The sequence below is a fragment of the Salmo salar genome, chromosome ssa04 (assembly GCF_905237065.1).
Source record: "Salmo salar chromosome ssa04, Ssal_v3.1, whole genome shotgun sequence".
NCBI classification, from domain to species: Eukaryota; Metazoa; Chordata; class Actinopteri; order Salmoniformes; family Salmonidae; genus Salmo; species Salmo salar.
In genome coordinates this window covers 11,642,038-11,661,353 of record NC_059445.1, presented here as the reverse complement: position 1 = coordinate 11,661,353, position 19,316 = coordinate 11,642,038, and the positions used below count along the sequence as shown (strand labels likewise).

The 19,316-nt window shown below is 43.4% G+C and overlaps 1 protein-coding gene across 1 annotated transcript; it reads left to right on the top strand.

Moving 5' to 3' along the window:
• The first annotated feature begins 1,980 nt into the window (after positions 1-1,980).
• Positions 1,981-18,860, top strand: LOC106610335 (dickkopf-related protein 2). Its single transcript, XM_014209633.2, has 4 exons — positions 1,981-2,589; positions 13,620-13,770; positions 14,490-14,630; positions 16,344-18,860. Exons 1-4 carry the CDS (start codon positions 2,389-2,391, stop codon positions 16,592-16,594), a joined length of 744 nt encoding a protein of 247 aa, XP_014065108.2. The 5' UTR covers positions 1,981-2,388; the 3' UTR covers positions 16,595-18,860.
• Positions 18,861-19,316: the final 456 nt, after the last annotated feature.

The window sequence follows — 19,316 nt, the reverse complement described above, 5'->3', positions numbered from 1 at the left end:
TTTTAAAACAAAAGCCTAGAGAAACTGACAGATTCCAGCTGAGCAGCGCTTTGGATTTATGGGATAAATCATATTGGTATTACAGACAGTTGATGTTGTGGAGCTTTGTGTTCTTCACTTGGATGTTTGAGTGTGATTTCATTCAAACCACAAAAATAACATAATCAAATCTACACTGCATGGATAGTGTTACTTCAAAGTGCAAAAGTCTACGTTCTGGTTGGTTCCCCTTCCTGTTCTCGATTAAAAGCTGATGGTATTGACGCCTCTTGTCAAACAAGAAAACTTTTTCTTTTACAACTTCCCTGAGTATAAAGAGAGTAGTGAATAGTGCTGTAACCATCACACCATTCAAGGGCCTCAATGTCACTGTTATGATAGGCGTGTACAAAAATGCATTTGTTCATTCAATTAAGCTAGAGTACAGGCCCATCACAGGAAGTATTCACTATTGTAATACATCACAGAAGCACAATACATCCGTCCCGCTTCCCTGATTGGCTGCTTGCCCAAACAAAAGAGGTTGGCACACTGGTTTGAGGCGTGTGACGGATCACTTTTAAGGTCAGAAGTGTGTGTGTGTGTGTGTGTGTGTGTGTGTGTGTGTGTGTGTGTGTGTGTGTGTGTGTACTAGAGCATTGCACATACCATAGAGAGTTTGCGGGTGCAGCATGCTGGTTTCGGTAACAGGCTCTTCATCGTTTATGTTGATAAGGCAGCTGTAGTTCTTGATTAACATGCACTGTGGTTTCTGCTGCTGAATCATATGTTCCATTAATTATCTTTAGAGACAGAAAAACATCCAGGTCACTGATAGATATATGAGTGTCTGGTTGATGACGTTTGGCTGATTTCTACAGATTCCCTTATCAGGAATGATTATGAATATTTGGTTTCTGGGCCCGTATTCACAAAGCATCTCAGAGTAGGAGTGCTGATCTAGGATCAGGTCTCCCCTGTCAATATAACCCTATTAATTGTCATCTAAAATGCAAAACTGATGCTAGATCAGCACAATGATTCTTCGTTCTACAGATCTCACAATTCTCGATAGCATAATTCTAGATAAGTTTATATTCCCGATGGCCTTCACCTAAAGTAAGTATACATGTATTGTTCAATGTGCCTTAGCACTCCAAAATCATATAGGCACCTTACCTTACCAGTTCAAGACTGTTGTGATGTTATCGAACCATCATGAACATAGGTTATTCTGATGCAGGGACCATACACCCAGATATCTAACAAAAGGAGTCTCTATATGTTAGGTATATCACTAACCATATCACTGAGAACATTCCTCGCATCATGAGGGAAGCCTTTCCCATTGGCCAAAACAATGGTTATCTGATTGTCTTATACAAGCTATTTTTGTGAATACCGATTTAAATTGGTGGTGTCAATGAGTCCAAGCCACATCACCCCATATAATTAAGGTGGGAAAGATAAGTTAGTATGCCAACCTGAACCTCATGAACCATGTCATAGAAGGCTACATTTGTATTGCAACCAGATCCACATACCATAGATAAAAATTCCAATAAAATACCTCATTACAAGTACATAAGCACATTATGACTATAGGCCTATTGGAAATAAATGTGTTTTGTGGTGTTTTTATTTTTTAAATAATAATTAGATACTTGTCCATTACATGAAGGTGTGATGGAGGTTACAGACCAAGAAAAATTTGGACAATCTATCTGAAGTTTTATTCATTCCTCTCTTTCATTTCCTTTGCCCCAAACCGTCTCGTTATAAAAAAGGTCAGCACACACAGTTAAACTATACAGTGTATAATTTTATAGGTTTTTCCCCAACAGGGCTTCTGGTGCAGGCGTCTGGGACCAGTCTGGGACGGGGGCTCGAGACGACAATGCGCAGCGCGCACGTACAGATCGGTTTCAGTCTTTGTCAGTTCTGAATGGGGGCGGAGGAAGTAAACCCATTAGAATCCTATAAAAAGAAAGTATCCGAGATCATAAAATATCAGGCTGCCGCACTAAGCATTCACTTACTGCCAGAGAGACAGACTGGAAGTCGCTTGTCAAGTTTCACCCTGACCTTGTGAGCGTCAGCGTTTTTTTATTCATTGAAGCTCATCATTTTGATTTGATTTTTAGATTGAGCTATTGGTGTTGCCATAAAAGTGGCATTTATGTCGATGGCAATAACCCGTTTCCTTTTCTGATTCGTTGAAAAGAGAACACTTACCGTTATTGACTTTATTTGCAAGCGGTCAACTTAACCACATGGACACAGTGTAACAGAGCGCGCGTTTCTGTGATACCTTTATGCGTAATTGGCTAGGTCCGGGTCGCCCGCTTTATCCTATTCGAATCAGTTTTTATTTTTTGGGCAACATTTCTAAACAATTGTTTCCCAAGGATGCTCGTCCTGAGTCGGAATAGATTCTGGTGTGTTTTCGCGCTGCTTGTCGCGGCCTTGAGGATGGGAGAGTCGCAGAGAGCAGAGCGCTCCAAGCCAAACTCCATCAAAGCGGCTCTGTTGGGAGAGCCCACGCCGGCCACGAACCGTTCAGCCAACCTCCAACCCGGGATCACCAAGAAAGGCAACATCCTTGCGCAGGTAATCTCATCGTTCTCTTTTGATTTACACACATATTACTGTAGTTATGATTTGATTGTAACAACTTTTGGCGAGGACATTGGTAATAATAATTTATAATCGTATTGGTATAAGTATTTTAGATGTCTCCGTTTTGCCTTTAAATGGCAGGTTACAACTGTTCCAATACATGCGTTTTTGCTTTACGCATGCCCCCAAACATTGCGCGAGGTGCCCAACTGCCCATGGAAGTTTTTTGACGAGAACTAAAATAGCGGTATCAGCCCCTGTACCATGAAAACTCCTCTCATGTGTGAATCGTTATTGGAAATTACAGGGATTGGACCCCTCATAAACCTTAATTGCATCTCAGACCTTGACGCCACTGTCGGGTCCAACACGCTTCCAAGGCAAATCATTAACATGATCAGTAGAAATGTGAGAGAAAGTAAGTTAACACCGAGGATTATTTTCTGTCTGGTTCTTAATGTCATTAAACCGCTCCAGACGCTTTCTGGAATTATTAGACGGAACTGTGGGCTGAGTGTGAAGGATACTCTTACCGACCACTTAATATGCACTCCAAGTGTTATCAGTTCCTGCTGTTTCAACACAGTGGGGAATTAGCCTGGCTGTCTGCATAGGCCTAGTGCCTCGGGGTAAAGAGCTACACAGTAGTAGAAAAAGTAACCAATTGTCATACTTGACTAAAAGTCAAGATACCTTAATAGAAAATGACTAAAGTAAAAGTGAAAGTCACCCAGTAAAATACTACTTGAGCAAAAGTCTACAAGTATTTCAATTTAAATATAATTGTATCAAAAGTAAATGTAATTGCAAAAATATACTTAATTAAAAGTATAAATCATTTCAAATTCCTTATATTAAGCAAACCAGACGGTGCCACTTAAATGTTTTTAAAGTGTCGATTACAAGGGGCACATTCCAATACCCCAACATAATTTACAAACGAAGCATATGTGTTTAGTGAGTCCGCCAGATCAGCGGCAATAGGGATGACCAGGGATGTTCTCTTGATAAGTCCGTGAATCGGATCATTTTCCTATTCTGCTAAGCATTCAAAATGTAACGAGAAAAGGTATGGAGTACAATGTACATTATTTTCTTTAGGAATGTAGTGAAGTAAAAGTTTTCAAAAATATAAATAGTAAAGTACAGATATGCCCAAAAATACTTAAATAGTACTTTAAAGTATTTTTATTTAAGTACTTTATACCACTGGAGCTACGCTATAGTTTGGTTCATTGTAGAAAAGCATTCTACCTAATTAGTTATCCAATTGTTTTATTGAAACTGGATCTCAGGTGCCATACTGTATGTTTAGGTATATAATGTGTTCATACTGTATGTTTAGGTATATAATGTGTTCATACTGTATGTTTAGGTATATAATGTGTTCATACTGTATGTTTAGGTATATAATGTGTTCATACTGTATGTTTAGGTATATAATGTGTTCATACTGTATGTTTAGGTATATAATGTGTTCATACTGTATGTTTAGGTATATAATGTGTTCATACTGTATGTTTAGGTATATAATGTGTTCATACTGTATGTTTAGGTATATAATGTTTTCATACTGCATGTTTAGGTATGTAATGTTTTCAAACTGTATGTTTAGGTATATAATGTGTTCATACTGTATGTTTAGGTATATAATGTGTTCATACTGTATGTTTAGGTATATAATGTGTTCATACTGTATGTTTAGGTATATAATGTGTTCATACTGTATGTTTAGGTATATAATGTGTTCATACTGTATGTTTAGGTATATAATGTGTTCATATTTTGTAGGTGAAGTTAAATAGGCTACACATATAAATAGCCCCCTCCCTCCCTCCCTCCCTCCTCCCTCCCTCCCTCCTCCCTCCCTCCCTCCCTCCCTCCCTCCCTCTGTACCCCACCTGCTGTCTCGACCTCTGAATGCTCGGCTATGAAAAGTCAACTGACATTTACTCCTGAGGTGCTGACCTGTTGCACTGTCTACAACCACAGTGATTATTATTTGACCCTGCTGGTCACCTTTGAACGTTTGAAAATCTTGAAGAACGACCTGGCCTTAATGGTCATGTACTCTTATAATCTCCACTTGGCACAGACAGAAGAGCTGTGGTTTTTACCTAGGTTCCTGCCTTTCTAGGGAGTTTCTCCAAGCCACGGTGCTTCTACATCTGCATTGCTTGCTGTTTGGGGTTTTAGGCTGGGTTTCTGTACAAGCACTTTGTGAAATCTGCTGATGTAAAAAGGGCTTTATAAATACATTTGATTTGAATTTTGACATATTTTCATGAGACTATTTATGAATGTTTTATGACGTAAATTAATATGAAAGTTGACAAAATTAGTTTAGATGTTTTTTTTTTTGTTGCTTTGTTATCAAATGTAAAAGGAAACACTGTTTATGTAATTTCTGGAATCTTCTTGAACAGTAGATGGCGCCACATTTCTGTTTTCCCCTGCTACACATTTTAAGCCAGCGTTTCACATAAAAAAAAAGATAATTTCAACTCAACAGAGAAGAAACAGCTGATTCTCTTTGTCTTTTACAATCAAAGTGTTTATACCAGGGTAACTACTGGTTGGCTACAGTTTAGCTTTGGCTTGGACTAGTGTCTGCTGTAGGCTTATATAGGTCTCCAGAATGTCACTTGGAATGATACCAGTGGATGAAGTGGATATGCCTGTCTGTAGCCTATGTAGGGAGCTGTGTGTGTGTGTGTGTGTGTGTGTGTGTGTGTGTGTGTGTGTGTGTGTGTGTGTGTGTGTGTGTGTGTGTGTGTGTGTGTGTGTGTGTGTGTGTGTGTGTGTGTGTGTGTGTGTGTGTGTGTGTGTGTGGACACTGTAGTGTGGGAGCTGCTCCCTACTGCTGAGAGCACTGTTCTGAGATCCTACCACTCAGACAGTGAGGATTAAAGGGAATAGCTTCAGTCTCTTCTGTGTAGTGGGAACCGTTCCAGCCAACAGAGCTGTGCCAGACCTCTGTTTAAATGTCTGCTTACAACTTTGCCATTGCAATAAACTGGAGTGGTTTGGATAGAATGGACCACTGGGGATGAGTGTGTGTATGTGTGGAGACCACCACCATACTGTTATAAGAGTGAAATGCCACGGCACATTTAGATGGCTAATGGTTTCAATGGGAGGTGGTCTGTCTCCCCGTGTCTCCTGTCTGCTAGAATGGTTTCCAACATTGTAACGTTACAGCCAGCACTCAACAACAGCATAGACATGAATCACGGGCCACAGGCAAACTCTATTGACCTGCTGTGTGGCATCTGAAGTGGTTGTTTTTGATGTAAATCAAAGGTAACGAACCTTGAAGTCTTCATGGGCTTTTAATTGGCAACGTGTGGCATCAATTTGTGATGGCTTATAGGAGCTTTTGTTATAGTGTGGATGATACTGAGCAGTCAACCATGCAAATAGTGGGTCATGGTGATTGCTTTGTTTGCGACTAAAGGTCCTCACTAGCTTTTTATGTTAGATGATATACTCATAATGAACAATTTACTCTATAGAGAATGGCCTGACTCTGAAGTGAACCTGCCTTGATTTTTTGATTTGCACCAACACTTATCCGGTGATCAGGGTGCCTGCCGGGCCAGAGACATGCGGTGGGTCAGAGACATGCGGTGGGTCAGAGACATGCGGTGGGTCGGAGACATGAGGTGGGTCAGAGACATGCGGTGGGTCAGAGACATGGGCCGGGCCAGAGACATGCGGTGGGTCAGAGACATGCGGTGGGTCAGAGACATGCGGTGGGTCAGAGACATGGGCCGGGTCAGAGACATGCGGTGGGTCAGAGACATGCGGTGGGTCAGAGACATGAGGTGGGTCAGAGACATGCGGTGGGTCAGAGACATGGGCCGGGTCAGAGACATGCGGTGGGTCAGAGACATGGGCCGGGTCAGAGACATGCGGTGGGTCAGAGACATGCGGTGGGTCAGAGACATGCGGTGGGTCAGAGCTGTGTGGGTCAGAGACATGCGGTGGGTCAGAGACATGGGGTGGGTCAGAGACATGCGGTGGGTCAGAGACATGCGGTGGGTCAGAGACATGCGGTGGGTCAGAGACATGTGGTGGGTCAGAGACATGTGGTGGGTCAGAGACATGCGGTGGGTTAGAGACGTGGTGGGTCAGAGACATGTGGTGGGTCAGAGCTGTGTGGGTCAGAGACATGTGGTGGGTCAGAGCTGTGTGGGTCAGAGACATGTGGTGGGTCAGAGACATGGGCCGGTGGGTCAGAGACATGGGCCGGGTCAGAGACATGCGGTGGGTCAGAGACATGGGCCGGGTCAGAGACATGTGGTGGGTCAGAGACATGGGCCGGGTCAGAGACATGCGGTGGGTTAGAGCTGCGTGGGGGGCATCAGTGGAAAGCGGTGGTGTGAAACCTCACATTTTATAACCAATCTCTTCTGGCTGAACCTTGGCTTTCTCTACCCTGTAGATCTATGAAGACGTTGGTGTAATGTTGAGGTCGTTATAATTCGTGATGAAGCGTTGGCAGAATATTACACCTTTCTTCACAGAGGCAGTGGATCAGGACATGAGTGATCGTCCGCCTATAACATTTCTAAACTTCACAGTTTGAGAGACTATCGCCATAATTCACCATCACATCCATTTCGTCACTTTCCCACATTTCTCCCTCAGATTCCTCCAACAGCAGACCTCCTCAAAAGAATGGTGTTCATTTTTTATACAGCATTATTCAGGCTGTTGAAATGTATTCCTTCAGGGCCTCCAATTCTCCGACATGAAAGGATATGCGAAAGATTGCAACATAAGCTCTCAATAAATCACCCCCACTGGCTCACTTTCAAAAGTCACAAATTAGAGACGGGGAGTCGGGGAGGGGAGCACGGCGGCCACCCAGAGAAGCCTGCAGGAAACCCGGGTGTAATTTGGTGTTTAAATGGTCAGATTAGTAAATTTGGGCTCTATCCAACATGTCAAAGCTATTGGTGGATCTATATAGGAAGTACCATGACAGCCTAATGTGTTTTTGTTTCCCTCGGCTGTTGATAAAGTTTTGCACTGACTTTGCCGCTCTCCGCTCTCGCTGACTATAAATGTCACATGAATCACTTTGCGCTCCAACCTCAAGGTCAGGTTGTGACTGTCCCAAGTGATTCAATCATTACAATTAAGACAAGCTGCATGGGTGTGTGGCTCCGTCCCCTATTCCCCCTCACATTGAATTGACTTGAGTGAAACCAAACCGAAGTAACGCAAAGTAAAAGGCCCTATTGACTGGGAGATGTTCAGACCCGATGCTCCTGGGTGGCCACTGGTTCCCAGTAAGTTAGAGAACCAGTACAGATGGATGGTATGGGCAGGGAACGTTCACCACCCTAACCTCTGAACCCACAAGGGGAAGTGGAGGCATGCGTACAGTAACAGTGGTTGGCTGTTTCTACCAGTGCCTGGACATCCATATAGTTTTAAGTAGTCTTAAAACGGTGTTTAATTCAACACAGAGATTATTTTAACAAGCCAGGACCGAATCGCTTAGGCTCCCCCTGTAAAAGTTGAGCGCTAGGTCCCCTCTCTTCCCCCCCTCTCGCCCCGCCAGCGCCCCGCCCTACCCCCTCCAGGGTTAAGTAACTGTTTAGTGATCTTAACGATCTGAGAGGGGGAAACAAAGCAGGCCGAGGTGTGAGTGCTTGTTAGCGCTAGGCTAGCCGCCGTCAAGGCTCCGTCTCCTCCGTCTCAGGGGTCCGGCGGGTCTCCTGGCTGTCTCTCAGCCCTCCAGTCAGGGGGGCCCAGCAGGTCTCCTGGCTGTCTCTCACCCCTCCAGTCAGCAGGCCCTGGGGGGCGAGTGTGGGCCCCAGATGGGCCATAATGGATATCAGGGGCCCTAGCAGGCCAGCAGAGTATCCTGAGGGGAATTCATTTCACTTCCCTCTGTACTTAGACCTGTTAATGAGAGTCAGGAGACACAGAGCCCTTCTCTATCCACAGGCTAACACCTCACAGCTACACCCAGCTCTGACTGGGGTTTCCGGCTCAGTCATGTGCCCTTCTTTTGATCGCTGCTGTAGGGCCAATATGGTTCTGAGTGTATTTAAAGAGTTAGGACATTGAGGTTTCTGCATTCTGATACGTTTCCATGACACTTCAACGCTCTACGCTGAGTGTACAAAACATTAAGAACACCTGCTCTTTTCATGACCAGGTGAATCCAGGTGGAAGCTTTGATCCCTTATTGATGTCACCTGTTAAATCTACTTCAATCAGTGTAGATGAAGGGGAGGAGACAGGTTAAATAAGGATTTTTAAGCATTGAGACTATTGAGACATGGATTGTGAATGTGTGGCGTTCAGAGGGTGAATGGGCAAGACAAAAGATTGAAGTGCCTTTGAACGGGGCATGGTACAGTAGTAGGTACCAGGCGCACCGGTTTCAGTCAAAAACGGCGACGCTGCTGGGTTTTTAATGTACAACAGTTTCCGGTGTGTGTCAAGAATGGTCCACCACCCAAAGGACATCCAGCCAACTTGACACAACTTTGGGAAGCATTGGAGTCAACATGGACCAGCATCCCTGTGGAACGCTTTTCGACAACTTGTAGAGTCCATGCCCCGACTAACTGAGGCTGTTCTGAGGGCAAAAGGTGTTCCTAATGTTTTGTATACTCAGTGTACGGCAGCCATGTTAGCTCTCCATTAACATTACATGGGGAATATTTAAAAACATTTATGTAACTGAATGTCTGGAATTAGAACAATATACAAAATGTTCCAAGTTGACCCAACTCTCTAAATTCAGCACATGACTCTGGTGTAGCCTATCTGGAGACTCTGTCACCAGAGTCACAGACCGATACAATCCAGGATTTAACCCGTCAAAGACCTGTGTTTTGAGTGATGAAAGAGCCAAAGTTGTATTCTTAAGGTTCTTATGACGCGTACGTGTTTTATGCTGTCCCTTTGTTATCTGATACTGTGAGACCGTCTCTCCTTAGAGGGCAGAGGATGTTTGTTTACTTGGTGACATAGTTTATTAGACTCAGTGAGGCTCGGTGCTGCTGACCGTGATTACCAATCACAGTTTCAGGTTTCCATGCTTGATTATCCAAGGTCAAGTTCAATTGCCCTCCAAGTTCTCTTAACTGTGTGTGTGTGTGTGTGTGTGTGTGTGTGTGTGTGTGTGTGTGTGTGTGTGTGTGTGTGTGTGTGTGTGTGTGTGTGTGTGTGTGTGTGTGTGTGTATATTACTTACGCCATACTTTTAATCTTCTTAAGTGAATAGTGAGCAGAGCTCGCCTTTCTAACCAGACTTTTGATGTTTGAACGGTTTGAATATACATTCTGACAGTTGGCTAAATGACAGAATCTTACGTGTCACAGTTGCCCTGAAGTACAGTAGCTGCCTCATCTGCCGTGACTAGACTTGAGGTAAATAACACTCCACTAACTTTGTGTTGTGGTGTAAAGAACATGTGTTACACTCCTATCATATTATGATATCAGTCCTTAGGAATGACTGATGCTGGGTAAATACGGGCAAATACAGAGTAAGGGACAGGTTCAAAGACTCATGTATCCTGGAGTTAAACTGGTGTATGCTGGAGATTGCTCCTCCCCTCCCTCCCTCCCTCCCTCCCTCCCTCCCTCCCTCCCTCCCTCCCTTTACCTTCAAAGCCCAGGCCACTTATAACACCACGAGAGCAGCACGAGACAGGACTGGGGAGCCAGGGGCCTTCCCTCATCGCTCCGCGTCTGTCTCCCTCTTTATGGTGTAGCCTGCATGCCCAGAGAGGTACACAGCCCACTTCCTCTAACAGGGATAGCCTCTTGCTTTCATGTGATATGGTGCGTCTAGGGAAAATAGGGGACTGGGAGTGGCGGCGGCAAAAAAAAGTGGTCAATAAAGTCAGCTAGTGGAGTCGTGATCAAATGAGACGCATCCAAACGAAACCGCCGCCTCCCCTCAGAGGACCGTGGCGTCAATGAGGTGTTTTGAAATATGGCAAGATAAAGTGAGATTATCGGTCATTGGATTTCAAAGGGCTCCTGTGAAATGATGGAGGCTTGATGGAAGAGGTGAGGGAGGAAGGGGAGGGCCTTCCTACAGCAGAGTACAGTACAGCTCCACTGTAATCAATCCTAGACTGCTTAGCCAGGAACCACCTGCTAAAAATCTGAGAGACTGTATAGGGTACTGTAGGGCCAAGATATGTATCTTCACATTTCAAGATTAAAGGCTATTTTTCAACATCAGAACATAGCTACACACTTTCATGTGGTGTTGATCTCATTGGTCAATGCTTCAGAGCATTGTGAGGTTAACCAAGTCTTATTTCTTCTTCTCTTAGGGCTAGTTAATTGTTCATGGGCAGCAGAGTTGCCAACGACCGGATACAACCTAGCTTCCTTTTCCGCTGAAGACCGGATGTGGGAACTCCGCTCAGGCGTTTTCTTTCATGCCTGCTACATTAGGTTATGGGCAGCCACAGGCCTAAATTGATACCACTGAACTTGAGAACATGAACATGATCTGAAAGTCTTGGCTATGACGATGTCATTGTGGACATAGGCTAGCATGTAAAATACCCTGTTAGCTCTACATTACATTCGCCTCGCTTCACTGCAGGAGAAATTGGGCACAAGCCCAGTTCAGAAACACGTCAACCTTTTATGGTTGGAAGGACTTGCTTTTCCAAGACTTATCAAAACATTTCCAATTATTATTATTATTATTGCTTAATGGTTTCACTTCCAAGAACGCATTATTGCTTAAAGGTTATTAATCAATAATACTTTCTTGGAAATGTCTTGATAAGTCTTGGAAAAGCAAGTCCTTCCATACATAAAAGGTTGACCTGAGCTTCGATAACAGCTGTGGCACCATTTAGGATATTACCGTGCTGCAACTTATTATTTTTCTGTTTCCTCTTATTGTCATCGTATTACTGGACGTTTATTCGTTTCTCCATGTGTTTTCAATGTGACAAACTCGACGTTGCTCACACAAGGTCCAAATACCTCTAAGCCTGTTCAGTTTATTTAAGCACATGGATTTTAAATAACATCTGATCTGAAGATATTGAGATATTCGGTTTTTGAGAGCCCGCTCGAACATGTGGTGTACATTTTCATTTAGCAACAAGGCCTGTTATGGTGACGTAACCCTTCTGAATCCTAATCCACGTTATTATTGTGACTGTAATGTGACTGTAATGATTTTCTGTTCTAGTATTCACATGTTTATTATTCAATGCTTTGCAATGGCGGTCAGTTCTTATGCAGATCTGTCAGTACAGCACCAGCCCGATGTAGGGCAGCCCAAACATGTTGCTATTACGTCAATCTAACATTGGACGGAGAAAACCTAAATAGGCTGTTCGTGGCGATGTCTGTTGTCATTGTTGTGCATTTTTGGGGTTGGTATTGTGTAGTTTATACAAAGTGGACACTAATGCATGTTGACGGGTGCCTGGTGGCTAGTGGCTGGTGGCATGTTGCCTGGTGGCTGGTGCCTGGTGGCTGATGTTGGAGTGGCCAGACCTCAGCAAAAGACTGAAACAGCCTCATCGATCGACTCTGGACTTTGTCCAAGGAGGAGTTGCTTGTGTACAGTACAGTGTCCCCTCTCACTCGACATGTTCAAAACCCTCTCACAACACTATATAATCTGACTACGATATTATTTCATTTGAACTCGTTTGCCCTCATACTCGTGCGACGCTGGGGGCTACCAGACGGTACGCCATGTGTAAAAAAAAAAAGTACAATCCCGTGGTTGTGTGTATTGCTGTATGCACTTGTTGTGAAAGTGAGCTTTCATTATGGCTGCCGTGTGGACTGTGGTTGAATGGTTGCTATGTTTATGGTCACACCGCGGTTCTTCCTCGGTCATCTCGGTTCACCTAAATCAATGTGTTCAGCAGACCCGGTTGGTGGCTGAGGACTGAAGGAAATCACATTGAATTGTTATCACGTTGCCATCGCTTCACCAGACTACGGCCTATGTCTCAGGCACTGTCTGAAATGGCATCCTATTGCCTAAATAGTAGACTTTTGACCAGGTGCCATTTCAGATCTCAGGGATCTTAGAGAATCAATCTGGGGAATTATGAGATGGAAAAGTAAGAAAAGGACCACGGATGCCAAATACTTGCTTTTCAAATCCCCAGGTACCCAATTAGAAAAACGGTTGGTCGCAAAACGGACTAACTCCATAGCCAAGTGGTGCTATTATCCAATGACTGCTTCATTGAACTATTTAGGCTTCTGAAAGCCATCTCGATATAGAGTGAACCTTGACTTGTGTTTTTCTTGGGCGGGGATACGGTAATGGCTCCATTGTTTGGAATATCTGAAGATATTCCTGGCCGTAGGTTGGCACGTAGAAGCTGAGTGAGAGGCAGCGAGAGGCAGCTGTCCCCCTTCTCTCTCTCTCTCTAGTCTACGGACTGTTTTCCACCGTTGGAAAAAGGTCTGGTTCTTCAGAAGGAATTCCTACAGAACACACTCTGCTAATCTGCTTACTGTCTTGAGCAATTTCTGTTGGACTTTTTAAAGCCGTCACATAAAAATGCCATGGGAGACAGGGAAATTAGTGACGGTTAGAAGTAGTGGAGTCTAGGAGTGGGGTTTATATGACTGTAAGTGGAACCAAAAGCGTTTTCCGTCATGTCTGGTAACCATTACCGACAAAACATTATGTTTTTTATGATGCAATTATAAAAAACGGCAACGTTATGGATGACAGGTTTGTTGCTAGTTAGCCTGAGTTGAACCGCAGTGTCACTGTTCCCTAACTAATGACTGTACGTGACCGCATTAGTGACCTTAGTCCAATACCTAGTGACCTCGTCCAGAGGTTTCAGACCTCTTGGCATAACCGCTAAGGGTTCGAGTCCCGGTCGGGGCTACCACCCTAATAAACCCCAATATTATCAGTTGATTTATTATTTTTAGGTTCCCAGCCCATGTGGGCTAACAAGACACTAATTGATACATACATGTGATCATTATCCATGATTCTGAATGTGTTTGTTTTGACATCTACAGGTGTACCCATGCAGCAGCGATAAGGAGTGCACTGTAGGAAGCTACTGCCACAGCCCTCAGCAAGCACCCTCCCGCTGTCTCACCTGCCGACGGAGGAAGAAGCGTTGCCATAGAGACGCCATGTGCTGCCCCAGCAACCGCTGCAGCAACTGTACGTTGTCTTGACTGACCTCTCTTACTTCTTAAGTCAGCATTTCTAAAGTCGGTGTGAAGTGAAAACTTGTCAGCACACCATGCCTCTGTCGTATTACAAGAACATTCCTAACAGACATATTGGATGGGTGTCATGCAACAGAGAGGGATATCTATCTAGTACAGAGGAAATTTAAATGGGGCGGCAGGTAGCCTAGTGGTTAGAGCGTTGGGCCAGTAACCTGAAAGGTTGCTAGATCAAATCCCCGAGCTGACAAAGTAAAAATCTGTTGTTCTGCCCCTGAACAAGGCAGTGTTCCTAGGCCGTCATTGAAAATAAGAATTTGTTTTTAACTGACTTGCCTAGTTAAATAAAGGTTAAATAAAAAATGAGGGAGCAATTACATTTAAACCATATTGAACACATGCTTTCTACCCATAGGTCAGCACTGAATTCTCTGCTCTGTGTTCTCTGAGAGATGAACTGCAATAGACATGAATGATAACCACATGTACTAGTCACGGGGTAGCTGTAATGGCAATATGATCTCTAATAACACAAGTTAAACAACTGTCATTGACCAACCTCAACAGAAATTCATATAGAAGACGGAATATGACGCTGTATCTATCAAACCCTGGCTTGTCTTTAGCTGTAACGAAATCAAGTCAATCATGACTATGTGGTGGTTGAGCTCACCTCTAACTTCTCTCTCTCCGCTGGCCGTATCCATGTAGATGTCTGTGTCCCTATCTCGGAGAGCATCCTCTCACCTCACATCTCAGCCTTGGACGACCACAACAAGCTCTCCACCAAGGACAGCACTGTCGACTGGAAGAAGAGTGGGAAAGCAGCGCAAGCCAAACACTCTATTAAAGGTAGCCATTTCACCTACTTGTTATACAGCTGTAAACAGACCAGGGTTTAAATAGTATTTAAAATCTGCATAAAATGCTTTGAGTGTTCGATTGAGATTGCCTGGAGAGATGGGTGGGGTTTGTACTTCTGGAACTACTCCATTGGTTCCATTGTACCAGGCACGCTTAGTCAAGCACAGCTATAGTATTTGAAAGATCTTCGATACCAGTTGAACCCAGGTCTGAAGACTGCCTCTCGGCCTGGCCTGGGAGAAGATATAGAGTCATATGAAGGGATCTCTGTTTCCTTTTCCGATTTCGCAATCGCAATATCTCTGGCTGATCCTGGTCCACGGCGCTGAATCTCTGTTGTCCCTGTTCTCTGTTACTTGTCTGTAGTCACACGAAGTTAAAGAGACGCCAGTCCGCGAACGACCGCTATAATTACCCGCTAGCTCGTATATCAGCTGCGAACCTCAGAGACCACGGCTCAGCATGGGGGCCTGGCTGAGAGAAACCAAACCACAGTGGCCCCTTGCTGTTCCCCACGGCACCTACATAAACCAGGCATACAAACACTCTCGCTGACAGCACCACGCTGTCTCATATACATTTGTGAAACCACAGAATGTAGAGTTGGCGGGGTTCGTAGGGGTATTAATAACTGGAGTTATTATTGAGTCCCCTTTTGGCATTCGTTTTAGCCTGACTCAACAAGTGAATAGGCCTACACTTCGTATAAGCAGTGTTGTTGTCAATAAAGTTCTACCCTCTAATGAGACACCTTAATGGCGGTGCAATAAATGCCCTCTGGAGAAATGAATAGCCGCAATGCTAAAATGCCAGTATAAAAAGGGTGCGGTGTTTGAGGTCATTTTGAGTAAACGCTAGGCCTACTCACTTTTTAATTTGCGTCTGACTCTCATCTTGCTCGCCTCTGCAACTCAATTGCAGTGACATTGGAGGGAGAGTCGAGAGATCAACACAACATATTAAACATTCCATTCAGGCAGAGCACTGAGTGGGAACTTCATGTTGTTGATTGGAACTTCATTTCGAAACAAACCCCTTACAAGAAATTGAGGTTTTGCCAGAGTTACAGGACGGCTGGGGTGTGTCGAGAAAGCCCCTCTGGCACAGGGGAAACTGGGTTGTTTCACAGAAAACTTGCGTGACTAAATAACATGGATCATAAATATTTGTCGTACTAATTACATCCTTTGAAAGACTATATAAACCTGTAATATAAACCTCCTGCCAAGAATATCAAGTTCTACCTGAAATAGGTTAATTTAGTTGATAAATCTAAGGACATTTCACTAATTTCCACTAATATAATAGCCCTGTAATGTAATTTGAATTGAGATGAAAAGAAAGCTTAAGGTATGTTTGAGCTCTTTCCTATGGAAATCAAAACAAAGATAATGGGCATTTCCTGTGGCTTAGTAGTTGGGGGATTTTCCCTGTAGAGTGTACTGTACCTTTCACATGTAAGAGCATGATTACTCTCTACAAATTGATGAATGGCCATGAATTGTCCATACTCTAAATAAGGAATGGTAATAGAGTCCACAGTAGATTATATAGTATTCTATACTAGTACATGCAGTAAAGGATCAGAGTATATCAATACATGCTGAAAAGTAAAAAAAGGTCTATGTTTTGCATGTGCACCCTACATCTTCCCTCATAGTAGTCCATGTTAAGACTCCTTTCTCTCCATCCCTTGACCAGGACACGAGGGCGACCCGTGCCTGCGCTCGTCAGACTGCTCCGTGGGCTACTGCTGCGCTCGCCACTTCTGGACCAAGATCTGCAAGCCGGTGCTGCGGCAGGGCGAGGTGTGCACCAAGCAGAGGAAGAAGGGCTCCCACGGCCTGGAGATCTTCCAGCGCTGCGACTGTGCCAAGGGCCTCTCCTGCAAGGTCTGGAAGGATGCCACCTCCTCCTCCAAGTCCAGGCTTCACATGTGCCAGAGGATCTGAAGGGTGAGGCAGGGCTGTCCGCCGAGGCCTTTCTCTTTGTCTTCCTCCGACCTGCTTTCGGGGGAGGAGAACCAGGAGATGACATGAGATGAGAGACTGGGAAAGAGAGATTAAGAGAGTGAATGGAAGATGTTAAGGGCTGGTTGATACCCAGCAAACTAAAGCAAAGAAGAAGGTTCTTCTGAGAACATTTGGCACCGTTCCATGTATGATCCTTCCTGTTTGGTTGTGTTCCAGCTCAGAACATTCCCACAAAGTTCTGAGAATGTTGCATTCATCATTAAGTTGTTCAGCGGGTTCTCGAGGACTTTATGCAAAATAACTTCTTTATGTCGAAGGCTCTTCACAAAGTTGGATGTGGTTTATGTACAAGTTCCTTAAAATGTTGCATATATTTTCACATCATGAAAAGAAAAGACATATCTTTATTACAGCCATCATTAACCAATGGCATAGAAACATCATCCTCTTCCTGTCTATCCTTATGAAGGCAAGACTGCTGTGATGCACCCTTTGTTTACTAGTTCTGTTTGTTTTTGGCACATATTTCACATATGATATTTTCACACTAAGGGAATGACAGAACCCCAGCTAACCGATACAAGCTCTATTGTAATCTCACTATTCTGATTCTATTTGTAACGTTCACTCCAATAGTGTAACCAATGTGGGAATCTCCAAACGAATAGTCGCCTACAATAACAATGACTCTCAAACCAACATGTAGGCTCAACCATGCTAGTAAAGAACAAAAAGCATATATGTTTTGTATAGATTATGAACATAGATATACAGGTTACTGTCAAAATAACGGAAACACCAACATAAAGTGTTTCAATAGGCCGTTGAGCAACCACGATCCAGAACAGCTTCAGTGCACCTCGGCATAGATTTTACAAGTGTCTGGAACTCTATTGGAGGGATGTGAGATGAGTCTTCCAGAAGAAATTCCATCATTTGGTGTTTTGTTGATGGTGGTGGAAAATACTGTCTCAGGCACCGCTCCAGAATCTCGCATAAGTGTTCATTTGGGTTGAGAACTCGCCTGGATTTGTCTCAGTTGAGTCTAAGTGTAGACGTATGCCATAGTAAGGCTATTAAGAGCCTGGAATCCAAACATGTTTAGTTTTCTATATTTTGATAGAATCCAGGCTAGAATCCAAACATATTCAGTTTGATTGCAGGCTAGAATCCAAAGAGATTCAGTTTGATTGGTTCAACCACAGGACTGGAGGGTCAGTGGTGTAGAACTGATACCAGACCCCAAAGTGCCTCTAGTCTTCAAATGACATCCATATGACTGGAGCTGAGACCACAACCAGGAATCCAGGAATTCAATCAGGACATATTGAACACATGGTTTTATCTGTTACTACTACTTACAATTCCTGAAAATATTACCGTAATTGCAAATATGCCCAATAACCTTTTGGTATTTCCCCCAACATTTGCAATCTGTATTCAATTAATAATTTCACTATACAATACCTATGAAATGTGACCTGCACCTTCTAGAATGTTTTCATCTTTTTTATTTCTCATGAGTCTGGGAAAATGCTTACTTTTTACACGTCTTACTGGATGTACAGTGTACCTACCTGCTCATTGTTTTTCAATATTAGATGATTTTCAATGATAAACTTAACCAGTTGTTCACAGTACATAGTCAATGCAATAATATGTACCTCCATTTTGTTTTACGTTTGTTTTCCAGGCACCATTTCCAACAGTTTTCTAACTTCAATAAGCTCTTATATTGTATATAATGTGGAAACGATTGAAATTGTATTTAAGAATCAATGTATATCATGTACAGATAATAATAAACATTAGAAAGATATTAAGGTAACAACAAAAATGACTGGGTGAGATGATTAAAAGGGGACATTGCAGCAAGGTTAGTTCAAGTCTGTCGCGTCGGCACTGGTGGCCCTGGGTGGGCTTGGCCCCAATCAGATTGTGCGGTGTTTATAGGCTCTCTACTTGTCAGTGTTCCAAACGGGACATTATTGGTATTTTTACCTAAACATGCAAATACCATCAGATAGATTTCATAGCAAGCTGGAATGACGTTCATATGAACTGGAATGACATTCACTTTCATGGGATGGGTGGCCAAAAATAACTAACTGAAAGCCACACACCCAATAAGCCACGAATACGATCGCATTGAGGCAAATGTCACTGTCCTACTGTTTTCAGCAGATATTTTCTGTGCATTTACAGTGATGGATGAATAAATAAAGAATGTATTTTGTATTACAAACGACTTGTTACTTTACTATTATCAATAGTTGATACCGGAACACTCTGAACACTGTTTAGTAGGCCTATAAAAAGGTGCTATCTAGAACCTAAAAGGGTTCTTCAAAGGGTTCTCATATGGGGGCAGCCAAAGAACCCTTTGAAGAACCCTTTTCGGTTTCAGGTAGAATGCTTTTTGGTTCAATGTAGAACCCTTTCCACAGAGGGTTCTACATGGAACCCCAAATGGTTTTACCTGGAACCAAAAAGGGTTCTCCTATGGGGACAGCCGAATAACACTTTTTGAACCCTTTTTTCTAAGAGTGTATAGGCTACTGCAGTTTCCCAAACCTCCATCTTGTTCCTTATTTGATACAATACAAGCACACCTGATTCAAATATCCAACTAATCACCAAGCCCTTCATTAGTGGTCCGCTGTAGCTCATTTGGTAGAGCATGGCACTTGCAATAGTGGGT

Coding starts and splice junctions, on each gene's coding strand:
- LOC106610335 (XM_014209633.2), top strand. CDS start 2,389: ATGCTCGTCCTGAGTCGGAATAGATTCTGGTGTGTTTTCGCGCTGCTT. Junction 2,590..13,619: donor AAGGCAACATCCTTGCGCAG/GTAATCTCATCG, acceptor TGACATCTACAG/GTGTACCCATGCAGCAGCGA. Junction 14,631..16,343: donor AGCCAAACACTCTATTAAAG/GTAGCCATTTCA, acceptor TCCCTTGACCAG/GACACGAGGGCGACCCGTGC.